Source organism: Haemorhous mexicanus, chromosome 1, assembly GCF_027477595.1.
Source record: "Haemorhous mexicanus isolate bHaeMex1 chromosome 1, bHaeMex1.pri, whole genome shotgun sequence".
Classification (NCBI taxonomy): Eukaryota; Metazoa; Chordata; class Aves; order Passeriformes; family Fringillidae; genus Haemorhous; species Haemorhous mexicanus.
Window position 1 is genome coordinate 70,258,626 of NC_082341.1, and position 13,990 is coordinate 70,272,615.

The 13,990-nt window shown below is 36.6% G+C and overlaps 1 protein-coding gene across 2 annotated transcripts in view; it reads right to left on the reverse strand.

Annotated features, from left to right (window-relative positions):
- Nucleotides 1-189: 189 nt before the first annotated feature.
- Nucleotides 190-13,990, reverse strand: part of CDYL (chromodomain Y like) — a 104,826-nt gene continuing 91,025 nt past the window's right edge. For both annotated transcript variants that reach the window (XM_059853278.1, XM_059853270.1), the window contains 5 exons: nt 11,680-11,936; nt 10,910-11,082; nt 7,734-7,944; nt 3,497-3,640; nt 190-2,468 (listed from right to left, as the gene is read on the reverse strand). In XM_059853278.1, the coding sequence (XP_059709261.1) occupies nt 2,310-2,468; nt 3,497-3,640; nt 7,734-7,944; nt 10,910-11,082; nt 11,680-11,922 (930 nt within the window). In that variant the 5' untranslated portion in view covers nt 11,923-11,936 and the 3' untranslated portion in view covers nt 190-2,309. The remainder of the gene's footprint in view (nt 2,469-3,496; nt 3,641-7,733; nt 7,945-10,909; nt 11,083-11,679; nt 11,937-13,990) is intronic.

The following is a 13,990-nucleotide window of genomic DNA, read 5'->3' on the forward strand; positions in this document are numbered from 1 at the left end:
CATACATATATGAACACCATGGCCTGAGAGGTGCTAGAAAAGCAATCTTTATACAAATTGGAGTAGAACTCTAAAAGGTTTAACATTACAGAACTCGTAGGTAAAGGTATGTTTTATTCTTCTTTTCACTAAAATCAAATTCAACCACGGAATTCTAACTTAACCTCCACTATTGTAAGGAAAACAGTCTTTTTTAAGAGATTGCAAAAAAGCATTTACTGAACATTAGTTTGAACTCTAACAAAATAATTAAAAGCAGAATGACTCCCTTGCAAAAAAGCATTTACTGAACATTAGTTTGAACTCTAACAAAATAATTAAAAGCAGAATGACTCCCTATGTCTTCTTTCCCCATCTTTCTGTTAGAGAAAATTTACATAAAATTTACATCAATAAATTAATATTCAAGTTTTAATTTGAAGGAAATTATGAGCTTTTTAAACAATATAAAACAAATATTAAAGCATCTAAGTTACAAGTTTTTTTTCAGCAACTTCAAAACTAGAATGGAAGTGTCTTCAAAAAAGACAACTCTGTGAGAGAACCACATTTAAAATGTGTTAAGAAATATTAGTTTTATTTAACCAGTTTTCACAGCTGAATATTTATTCTATAAAAACTTTACAGATTGTACAGTTTATATATAGTTCAAACTACTAGAACAAAGAAGTAGGTCCCACAGATGCAAAAATACTGTACCAATTCAAGGTAAAGGCAGATTTACACACTGTACAGCTCTCCACTGGGAAGGGGAGGTGGGTCAGTTCCAAGTAAAAAGTTCAAAACTGTACAAAAATAAGGTTTGATTTCATTTTCATTCTTCATAATACATTCAATAAGATTGCAAGCACAGATACCCAAGTAATAATAGATATCTGCAGTCAGGAATCAATAACCACTCCTGAAAGGAATGCAAAATAGGTCTATTTACACAGGGCACTGTTTTACACCATACTGCATATAGTGTATATTTCAAATAATAAAAAAGCATAGACAAAGAACATTAAACATCTAATATAAGGTAGTTTTTTTTTTTAAAGAGTTTTTTTTTTTTTACTTAATAGTGTGCCAAAAGAATTTTAACTTATTAAATAATATATTCTAAGTGAACCTAAAATTTATGAACATAAAATGCATTTTTGGTGTAATACCTCAGTTAAACCAGCAAATAGGAAAAAAGAACCAAAAACAAAACCCAAACTGTATATAAAGTAGTATTTTCACCCAGCAACAGGAGCACTTATGTAGTTATTAAAAAAAACCCAAAATAAACAAACAAAAAACCCAAACAAACAAAAAAATAACCCAGAGAGGCTTTTTAAAAACCCACTAAAACTAACTTATAACTTAGGATAATCATACATAAGATATTCAGTGATTCACTAATACTGCAAAACAAGCTTTTTTGTGTTGTTTTTTTCTTTTGTTTTCCTTCCTTTCCCCTTCCATTTCCCTCTGGCTCTCCCTCATTCCCTTTCCCTAAGAGACAGTGGTTTCTTCATGCTGTCTGGGTAAGAATCAGACATACTCCTGCCCTTTCCTCCCACCCCTCTATACCTCCCCCCCAAAAAATAACAGAGTGTTTCCTTAGCATTCATCCTGAGCACACTCTCTTTTTGGGGATATGTGTGATTTAAGCATAATAGGGTTTGTGTACCCCAAAGTTTCAGAATGTTCCATTACTTGAGGTATTTCAACCTTCTTCTGAGACAATACCTTTTCTCTAAGCTGACTCGTTGGGCAGAGAAAGCAAGGGCTGGCTAATACCCGTTTCAATTCTGTATTCTCATGAAAAAGAAAAGCATTACTCCAGACTTCCCTGCCACACAGAAAATAATGCAACACCATTCACTTTTTAATTAATTCTCTATTTGATACAGTACTAGCCAAAGATAACAAAAACTAGAGCTTTTAAAGAGATGTTTGGTAGTGCACTCTATAATTTTTAACCTAGTGTGTGTGTGTGTGTGTGTGTGTCTACATACACACTCTCACACATATTACATTTATATCCATATATATATATAAATATATATATATATATATAAAAGACATATATAGATATATGCACACACATACACTTGTGTGTGTATACATCTGCATGTAACAATCAGGGAGAAAGGAGTTTTGTTCAAATTTAAGAGATACAGTACTTTTAAACCCCTTGACAATAAAAGGGGAGGGGGGTGTGTGTCCACTCCTGTTCCCAAGCTGAGCAAGGGGTTAGTTTATATAAGGGTTTTTTAAATGGGCTTATTTTGCTTGCCCCGATGTCCAAGAAATACAATTCCAGTGTCACGGGCATCTCATCAGAATTCATCAATTCTGTTCTGCAGATATTTTAACATTGAGTCCATCCCTTGTGCTGAGCCCCAGATTTTCTTCAAAACTTCACACTCCTTTTCATTTGCTTGTTCCAAGTCCACCTTCATGATGTTACGTACTAAAGCTTTGGATTCTTCAAGTACCTGGGCCAAAATTAAAAAAGAGGGAGTTGGGTTAGTATTGCCTGAGAACTGAGCAGCCCATGTGCTTCTATGGGCATATAACAGATTTATGTGGACAAATGCTGGAGCTGATTATCAACTCAAGCTTATCAATTCATTACTATGACAGTAAGAAATGTTGCACGTGGTCATCTTCCTTGTGGCACAAAATTTCCTTTGCCTTATACCAGCACAATTTAAGAGTGCACAAAAGTGTGAAAATAATGAAAATCATAAAATGACTATGAAAAAAATATATATAGTTTTGTAACTAAAGGAAATAGAATTGAAGGCTAATCATAACACTTTTATCCTAAACTGCTCTAATAAGTGGCCAAATCTTGATTTCTTGAGCACTTCAAATACACTGAAAAAAAACTCATTTGTTTTTTTCTGTTTAGAAAATGAATAATTTGTTTTTAAAATACAAAATTTCTAATGCATAGAACAGTTAATTTGTACTGCATCTTTCCTTGTAAGAAAGTTAAAATTATCACTATTTGATGCCATCTTGTGCAACTGCCAGTAGCACACACAACCACTACGTGTTACTCATAAAACAAAGTCCAGCACAACGTCAAAGACTGTATTTATTTCCTTGGTAATTTAAATTAGAACTCAACCTAACTCAAGATTTCTGTGTTTCTGTGCTGATGTTAGGGCAACTGTTTATACTGTTGATTAGAGTAAGTTGGACTTCAGCAACTATGTTAATACCAAATTACATTATAAAAATCCAGTGCTGGTTATGTTCCTTATCAAATGCCACAGTACACTGTAGTTAAGAAGAATCAGATGGAAATTTTAAAAAGAATCCTAAAAAAACCCAAACCAAAAAGATACATAAAAATCTGTCAAAAAACATTGCTGTATTATAGTGCAGTCTTTGTTTCATGAAAAGACTTTTTTTTTTTTTTTTTTCCCCAGGACAAGAAGATGCAGTCCAGTACGACTTAGATTAATTCTTATTCATCTAATCATAAAAATACAAGAAGATAAAGGAAACTTACAACTGAATTACATGTGACAAGTTCTTTAATTCGAACCATTACTTCCTGTGTGAATGTTCCTGGCCAGAACACTTGGGAGACGAGTCCTTTGGCACAAGCTTCCTGCGCTGTCAACTTCCTTCCACTGAACAACATTTCATTGGCCTGAAGGGATAAAAAGTTACTTCTGGTATGAAATGTAATGAGACAAAACTCATCAAAGGAAAAATGTTCAAAACAAATAAGAAAAATGCCTGCACTGTTTGAAATAATTTTATTAGAGCTCTTCCGAGTTTTAATTAAAAAAAGAAAAATACTGGCCTACAGCTGGCTGATCTGTGTTGTTGACCAGTACTAGGTCAGCAGTTATTGAAATGTGGACGTCTATGATTAATGGTTAAATGGGAAAATGTCTTCTGTCATTTCCTGGCTGTGAATGTTTGTTAGCTCTGGCTTTCTTGCAGTATTGCTGACTTGGTTATCTGTGTATGTGGGAATAGGTTATAATGCCTGGCAAATCTGTAAAACAGCAATGAATACATCAGCTTGCCCTTTATAATGATGTATTCCAATTTCTGACCAAATTCATAGAAAATAAGCATTCACATTTTCTTTGAGTCCAATACTGAAATGATAAATCCTTTAAGTATGTGATACAGCAGTCTTATTAAAAACCCCCAGTATTTAAAAGATCTTGCATATGGTTTAAGGTACAGAATCGAGTACTACCTTCTATGCAACAAGATGCTCTCCCTAGTTCTGTAAATGTTTTTGATTTGTAGTTATCATGCACTTTACTATTTACCAATTTCCCCATTAAAGTTTTGTCCTACAGCCTTTAATTCTAGCTTTAGTGAAGCTTTTTATACAGTTTGCAGTGACATTTACATGGAAACAGGCAGTGGAAATCAAAAAGTCAGAGTAATAGTCAACCAACCTCAAAAAAAAAAAAAATCAGTGTTATTGTTTCATAATGACTTATTTCCACTGAAAAATATGACAAACTCATTACTGGATTCTTGAAATATAGGAAATAAGGCTGTTCTAAAACACAAACCTGACAGGTGTAACACTTCTGAGGGAAAAATACTGAGGTTTTTAAAGTTTTCCAATAGTGGAACTTCTGGTAATTATTTCAGCAACTTTCAGTTAAGGATCTCAAATAATTAATTATTAACTTAATAAATAATTATTTATTTGCTATGCTACCATGTTCCTAGTATTGCATTTTACACATGAAGCAATTTGGAAACTCTGCAGTCTCTTATTTGTTCCTTTGAAATGAAATACAAAGTCTGGGCTCTACTGGCATTTTACGTCCTGACTGCCAGTTCATTAGGAATGCAAGAAAAAAACCCAGCCAGTTTCCTAGCATATTTTACTTTGATTTTTACCATCAGCACATCTCTCACAGTTACTATGGAAAGCTGTGATTCACATGTATTAGTTGATAAAAACCCAAATTTCTTGCACTATGATTGAGTTCTATACCCTACAGTTCTATACCTTCTGTGAACACAGTATCAAATATACAAGGTTCATTAACCATTCCTTCTCATTTTCCAGAATGTATGTGAATAATAATAACCTGAAATACTAGATAAAAATCAGAGATGTATACATGGTTGTCTAAAAAAGGGAATCCTTTTTCCTACACAGCTGGGGAAAAATTAGTCTTCCAAAATAATTAAGAAACCACTTAACATTTCTATGAAAGATCAAAATGTGAAGTCAATCTAACTAATAGTTACAACAGGCAAGCATTTAAGCCAGGTGGTCAGGTGTACATATTCTTCTACATATTCTTCACATGTATCTTTGCAAGGATAAAAATGAATGCTAGACAACCTTTTTTCCCCCTGAAACTTTAGTTGCAACTGCTGAGTTCTCCTGAACATGAAACACCGTAAGTAAGAATGGTGCAGTTATCTTATTTCTGCCAGCTGTAACACATACTAGCATAAAATCTCACAAGAAATGAGCATTCCCATTGATGTTCTCACTTGGCAGGTTTTGGATGGAAACATCTTGCTCTGGCATCTTCACTTTTATCTATACACAACATCTGCTGGAGACCAACTGCTAAACAAGCTTTAATCATAATCATGCCTTGTACCTGCTGTAAAAATTTACTCACTTGGTGCTTACTTTCCAAGAAATATACTACAGCCATAGAAATGAGTGTGACAAAAATATTTCACCAAGATTCTCATTAGCAACCTTCATTTTCTACCCTGAGTAGAAAATGTCTCCTTCCACAGAGGAACTTCACTTGAACCTCTGGACTCTCTTCCAGTGAGGGCTTTGAGGCTCACCAGGGTCCTTTTGTGCAAGGCCACAGGTGCCAGGGGCCATGGAGCACCTCAGCTCTCCTGCACAATGATCAGGAGGCAGCTGGCCTCTGAGCCACCCCAGATCCTGTGGCTGTGACAAGGACTCCAGGTGCTATGGACCTGTGTTTCCCTCAGGACTGACAGAAAAGCTAAGACATCCTGCCAAGTGTGCTGGGGCCTGGCAGGGAGACTCAGTGTGTAATGTGTGATCACACAGCTCCTGGGCTTCATATCTAGGACCTGACAACCAGAGCAAGAGCTCCATGGCAGATTCATAATAACATCTCCCCACGCAGACATCACCCTAATGTCTATTACAGATTATTTTCAAAACTCAAAAGCCAAGTTTAGGGACACTTCTAAAATTCTTGGTAATTCCAAGATGGTATCAGTTTTGAAGGTCTGGGCTTCAAATTTCCTGGAATAAATCCATGGTTGAAAATGGGAAAAAAAAATTCCCCATCCATGACAGACCTGCTCACTTACAGAAGGTGACTGACCCCACAGGGAAGGTATTTCCAGGAATCTTGCAATGGAACATTTTTACATAGCTGCTGCTAACAACATTGCATTTTAAGACTGACTCACAAGAGTTATGGGTGGCGCTACTCCTGCTGAATTGATACATTTGCAGAAAATGTTATGATGCATACAGAGGCCTTTATTTTTTGCTTTGTATATTTTTTCCCCTGAATGTTTTGCATTTCGCTCATAACAGCTTCCTGCTGACTTCTCTCTCTCTGTTTTACAGACAAAAAACATGCTTCTATAGCCAAGTCTTCAGTATGGATTCTGAACATAATTCATGAAATGTGCTGAGTAAAGTTCAGCTTTGTCCCACAGAGACACTGCTTTGCTGCAGAGAGTCTAGGATAGTGTAAAAACAGTGGATTTTTTTCCCTTTTTGCACTGATCATTTTGGAATTGTTACCACTGGAAGCTTTCAATTAAAATCTTTACATTTAAGAATGAGAGCATTCACAAACACACATGAAAGAGTGCACTAGGGAAGAGCTTGTGTTTTTTGTACAACTTCTAAAGAAATGAAAAGTAACAACCACAAGCCTTTAAAGGACAAGGATGTATGGAATGGATGGATGAATGGATGGATGGCCAAATAAAAAGGGAAAGGAACAATCAGTAATTTGAAACATGCTAAGATATTAAAGATACTCTTATAACTGTTAATCTATTTCAGTTACCTTTTCTGTTCTCTTCTAATAACTAAATCCAAATATGACACAATTAGCTATTAGATCTTTTAGAACTGGTATTTTAATATATATTTTTTTAAACCAATAAATACCTACAGGGAAAAAATGGCTTTTATAACAAACAGTGATTTTGGAAAACAGGTAGCCACAAGCACTCGATTCATACTGTCCAAACTGGAATAGGACGTAGGTCTAAGTTTTCAAAGAACACTAAGCAAACATGAAAATAACATAGGTTGGAGATTCTTAAATAGCTTTTTGTTAAGAGTGCATGGAAGCTGAAATAGTTATTTTGTATAGTGGGATAAGACTGCTCCTGCCTGGTGTCACAGTGCTCTGCTGTGCAGTGACACCGAGTGCCACACTGGTGCTGTGCTGAATGCAAGACGCCTGTGGCTGGACCCCACGAGGCAGCAGCAGGGGAGGTGTGTCTTGGTACACAGGCCATGACCCTTCTGACACCATCTGGGTCAAAGGTAGGATTAAATCCCATGCCTGCTTTTTGTTTTGTGCATGCAGGTGAAGAGTAAGTTGTAAGAGCATGGAGCAGAAAAGCTATAAAGGGTGGCCTCTCATGAAAGGTTTTCATGAGAGAAAGAAAAAAATTAAGAAAAAGACAACACAGGAAGGCAAAAAGTCTTGAAATCACACTGGATAAATTATCCCAACTGAATTGTGAAGCTGTCAGCCCCTACCCTGCAAGCTACTTACAGAAGCCAGGCCCATAATCCGAGGGAATGTAAGGGATGAACATCCATCTGGACTTTGTCCAAAAGTAGTGTATGGTGTCTGAAACCAGGCCTTCTCGTTGGCCCAGACCACGTCACACAGAGGCAATATAGATGCTCCAAGTCCAATGGCTGGGCCATTTACTGCTACAATGATAGGCTTCTTAAACTGAATAAAAGTATTCACAAAATTCCTGAAGAGAAACAGAAACATGCGCTCACTACATATATTGAGAGAGTAAAATATAACAGCCCTTGAAAACTGCATAATAATTCATCTTCACAGTAACATCACTTTCAAACCCAACCTGATAACCTTCCACAATGAGGTGATTATTTGATGGATGAGGGGAGAGAGGTGGATATTGCCTACACAGAGCTCAGAGCGAGGATTTCAGCACTGTCTCTCATAAGAGTTTCAGAGTCACGCTGTTGATGTATGAGCTGGATGAGCAGACAGCGAGGTAGACTGCAGAATGTGGGAATGGCTGGCCCGGAGGGTGGTGACTCATGGCACAGGCCAGTGATTTAAGAGTTCCACCCCACGGGGTCAGTGATGGGTCCAGCACTGCTCAACAGTTTCACTAATGATTTGGTTGATGGGGAAGAGCATATCCTCAGCGAGTTTGCTCAGGATACAAAAGCAGGCTGATACACCAGAGGATTGTGCTGCCATCCAGAGGGACCTCAACAGGCTGGAGAAATGAGCTGACAGGAACTTCCTAAAACTCAACAAGGGAAGGGCAAAGCATTGCGCCTGGAGAGGAACAACCCCAGGCATCAATGTATGCTGGAAGACAAGCTGGAAAGCAGCTTGGCAGAAATGGAGCTAGGGTTTCCAGTGGATAGCAAGTTGAACTCAAGCCAGCAGTGTGTCAGTGCTATGATGCACTGCTTTGGGAAGAATGTTGTCTGGAGTGTGCAGGAGTTGATCCTGCCCCTCTGCTCAGCCCCAGCATCATTACAGTCTTCCCAGTGAAAGGGAGACTCCAGATGGTCTAGCAAAGGGGCATCAAGGTGACCCCGGGACTCAGTGAGCCGGGCATGTTCAGGCTGGAGAAGAGAAGGCTCAGGGGATGTCATCAAAGTGTAAAAGTACCTGAAAGGAGATGCAAAGAAGACAGACCCAGGCTATTTTCAGTGGTGCCCATTGAGGCAGTGGGCACAAACTGAAACACGGGAGGTTCCCTCTGAACAGCAGGAAACGCTTTCTTACTGTGAGGATGACCAAACAGGCAGCCAACAAGGTCATGGATTCACAGTCTTGGGAGATTTAAAAAAAAGCCAGGAAATGGGGAACCTGGCCAACCTGCTTTAGGTGACCTTGCTTGGGCAGGTTGAACAAGATGACCTGCAAATGTTGCTTCCAACCTCAACCATTTTCTGGTTCTGTAGAATTCTACCACTGCACCCAGCCCAACCCATCACAGTAGTTGGGCAGGTGCAGATTTAACACCCCTCTACAAGCATCAGCTGATACAGCACTTTGGTACATCCATATGTCCCACAGCTCCCAGATAAAGCTGCAGCCTTTCCACACGTCTGGGTGCCACAGCTGTGGCACAGCCCTGCTCGGTCCTCACTGTATTCATGTATGGCATTGGCATAAGGTATTTACCTCTGTTTTTAAGTGACAGTAATAAGGTACAAATGAAGATGGCCAAAGCATTATTGGTCTTCCTCGAGGAGCTCTTCTTAACAAATAAATCTACTTTTTAAAACTATAACCATTAATAGTAGAGCTCAATTATCCCATACCACACATCTGTAAACTTCCCCATCTCCCTTCTTTTGGTCAGTAATAATGGTCTGGGTACTACACTATTAGGTGACATATGCATGTTCTCATCCTCATTGACAACAAAAAATGACAATTCATTCCAGTACCCACAAAATATGGATGCTTCTCTGTTCTCAAACAGTAATGCCTCCAAGAGCTTCTTAAGAAAAAACAGTCATGCATGTATGAATACATACACAGGTAATTATGAAGCTTTCTCCCTGTGTTACATAGTTTTGTATTTCTGCAAAGCAGAACAATTTTACTATATTGCATTCAGCACTAAAGGTTATCACACTCCTCCTTAACTCATTCTAGTGAACTGAAATAGCTAAATACAAAAAACCCAAATCTAAACCTGGAACCATCTCATGCATCATACAAACATCCCATCCAGAGACTTAAGATAATTTTAATCATGTCTGAATATCCCAGAGAGGACCATCTCTAGAATATACATGAAAAATACCTTATTTGAAAGGGAGGGTGTGTGTTCGTAAGTCTTTTAAGTCATCTTTGCCCATTTTACTAATAATTAATATTAAGTGAAAAAATAGGTTTCTGGAAGGGCCCAAATCAAAATACTGATAGAAGCTCAGTGCTAAGAGCTTCTGGCCATAAGTGAAGTCACTGCATAAGCAACTTTTACATGAAATGACTGAAGAATTTCCTTTGATAAAAATAACTATAATCATGTTTACGAACCAACTGTGCCTCCAATGAAACAGGCTTTACATGTCCATGGCCTTTTTTTAGAAACATGACCATTGATAACAATAACAGAAGAAGGGCTCTGAAAGAATATAGATACTCTGGAAGAATGCAAGAGACCAGGATCTCAAAACCAGTGCCCAAATGTACTTGTTTGTATTGTTAAAATGTGTCTCCAAGACCCATACTTTTTTCCATATATTTTCTTCTACTTGGTAATAGTTCAGATCAATTTGTTTAAATGTTAGGTTTGGTACCTAGCATTAGGATGATGATCACCAGTATTAATCCACTCCTCTAAAATATCCATCATTGCACTTCTCTGAATGTACTATATCAATTTACTCATTTAATGCAAGTCTTGATTTTTGGTGTATTAAATTTGTTTTCTGGAAACCCTATGGCTATTGAAGTATTTTAATATTGGTTTTAACTGGAGGAGTATTGCAATACTCCCAGTTTTCACAGTTAAAATTTAAAATTAAAAATGCATGAAATGACAACCCAAATAGAAAAGGACAGGAAGCATAAAGAAGTGCTGAATGCTATAATGTAACAGGTGAATGTCTGAGATCTTTTTGAATTAGAAGCTTCTGAAATAAAGATAGAACAAATCAGGCCACATGCTGAACAATACCCATCAGATGACTGAAGACAGCCATACATACCTAATAGCTTCTGCCATCTTAGTGCTTTCCTTTTTTCTATCATCCGTTAAACGACGTATAAAATAAATAAAATCAAGACCACAGCAGAAAATGCTACCAACTGCACTGAACAGCACAAGTTTACTGTCATCTGCAGCTGCTGTGTTCAGTGCACTTTGGACTTCCTTCATTACCTGGAAAATAAAAATTTCATAGGAATCATTTTAATCCATCATTACAAAGTAGCATGTTGTTCTCTTCCCTTCCTCCCCCATGAGACACTTCAACATCTTTAATTTTTCCTTAGGATCCACTCAACCATCTTAGAAGAAAAGTTAACTTTCTTCATTATCCAAAAAAAGGGAAGTTAATGTATTAGAAGCTTTGCATTTAAAAAATGTAATTAGATGAAGATAATTAAATCATTAAGGAAAGATCTATTAGGTGTTATCTGTAACTAAAGCACTCATTCAGCATTTCTGTAATTTGGACAGCAGATGGCATATGCAACCAGTACAGAAAAAAAAAGAACCTTAATTGAGGCTAAAGCTTTTTTCAAGTTGCACTTTGTAAATCACTGCACATCTCATAAAAGACAGTACACATCAACATGGTCAGGTAACAGAGTTTTTAAATGCAAGTGACTCACACATAAGAGTCAAGTGTACATATAACATCTTGCAAGTAAGAACCTGTATTGTGTTTTGTGTACATTTGTGCCTGAATAACAAGCAGAAACGAGGCAAGGACTTCAAATTCCCTTCCCCTCCCAAAATCAGAATTGTTCTGACCTCTGGATTTAATGAATTATTTTCAGACGACTTTGTGGATAGCAAAATGTGTGTGAATCCATCTTGTTTCCTGACAACAATGTCTCTGTACCGGTACGCGCTCTCCGTTTGTCTCACGCTGAAACGTAGCCTTTTATCAAAGGGCTGATCTCTCCTGTCATCAATAAACCTTCGTTTGCTGGCTGTCACTCCTGTTACAGATGTCTGGATGTTGGTTGTACCATTAGCTGCTAAAGCTTCCATGAAGGTGGGTGTACCTGGAAAGAGTTTAAACAAGTACAATTACGTTTGAGTAGCTCACCCGTCTCAAAATCCCTACTAGCATGAAAACATGCAACTCATATTAGGAACACACAGCAAATATGAAATTCAGTCTCCTGGAAGTTATTGAAAGAGACACTGTGAACAGAGCAAAATCGAAGTGACAAAGGGATTGAAGAAATTAATTTAACCATTTTGAGAATATACAATAAGTCAAACAGACCAATTGTCATACACTTCTTTTTAGAAGGGGAGAAATGTGGATTTAACCTAATATCAATGCACATCAGTATGTTAATGGTCTGCTTTCTCCCTTTCCAACATTTTAAAATCATTTAACAGCATCAACATTGCTAAGAGAAAGCAAAAGCCTTTTGTTTCAATCAGAAGTTATTATAAAGAAAAAGATGCTTAGAATAAACCAAAGAATTTGATTGACAAGATCATAAAAAGCAGAATAGTTTTAAAAGAACAATGGAAATGAAGAAACGCAGACTATACTTCTTTGAGAGGAGCACAAGACCCATGAAGTGATGGATATTTTAATGGATTCATAGACAATGAGATCTTTCTCATGTTAAACATTTTTTGCTACTGGAATTGGCAAATAGACAATTAAGTTTTGCTGGTCTTGTTCCCAACCCCTTACACAGAGGGAGTTTGAAGGCATGCAAGTAAACAGGCCATTCCTCATGTCACAGAAGGGACAGGTTTTTCTGCAGTACCCATTAGAAACATACTGCCAAATAATTACCATTCATTAGAGAAAATATGTGAACATACTGGATCTATAATGCCTCTGTATGTTTACGTCTCCACGCAAAATCTCCCCCAAATTTGTCATACTAAAGTAATGGAGTGTGCATAAGACAGGGGGGTTAAAAATATTGGGAAAGTCTGTTAAGAGACCAAGACAGTTAAGTCTTGAAAGACTTTTCCTGAGAACTGAGCTCTGAGACTAAAATCTTCTGGAAAGCCACTGCCCTTATCTCACTAACAGGTACTTCAGAACATCATGCATATGATGTCTCAAGAAGTAGAGTTAAACCATGTATAAGTAAATTATTAATTAAATATTACTGTAATTTGTCATTACCTTTCTGAATAAGTTATATTTTAAAATTAGATTATTTCAAATTTTGTTTTAACTACAACATACTTCAAACACTTGTGTATCCAATGAAGACATTAAAGAGGCTCACTTAAGTAACTGGAATGTCCAATATCTTGATATTTCCACTGTATTCAAGTGCTGTTTACCTTGACTTATATGAAGTATGAGAGAGATAATAAGAAAAGAGATTAAATTTAATTAAAATTTAGAACATTATACATTTTCCTACTGATATTCCAGAAATTGTCTCTGGATATAAATGAAGTTTTTATATCAAATATTTAAAAAAATATTTTATTATAAATACATTATGATTAATTGGGCAAGTTGTCTGTTTAAGGATCTATACAATAATAAGATTTTATTCTGTTTTCAAGGTCTTTCTTGTTGTATTAGTGATTTACTCCTCTTACCATCTCACTTTTTGTGAAGGAGTTAAAGACAAAGACAATTCAGAATTTTTTAGTTGTTTAATGTGAAGAGTAAGAAACAGGATTCAGTTTGAGATCAGTTTCAGAGACAGATGAACAAAATGAAATGGAAGATCAGTATTTTGTATTGACACAAACATTTACATTTATTGCCAGATTTACCATGGCTTATAAAATTCCTTTTTATTTCATTTCAGCAGAATAAATAAAAATTTGGTGTATACTAAATATGAATTTGATGAGGAATGCTTTCAACTTTTTTGAAACCATATTATGGCAATTACATTCCTTTAAAAGAATTCTCTTGAAAGGGAATTTGCAGGAACACCAATGTTGCCCCATATTTCATTAGGAACACAAGACGAAATGGTATCACTGACTTGGTTTTCCATAGGAAATGTAAACTAAAACAACTGAAATCACTTCTGATTTTTAAACCCTGATCAAAGTTTAAGTCTTTTGTCCTAGCCATAGTGAAAAATGTGGAGAATGAGGAGAGCAGGAT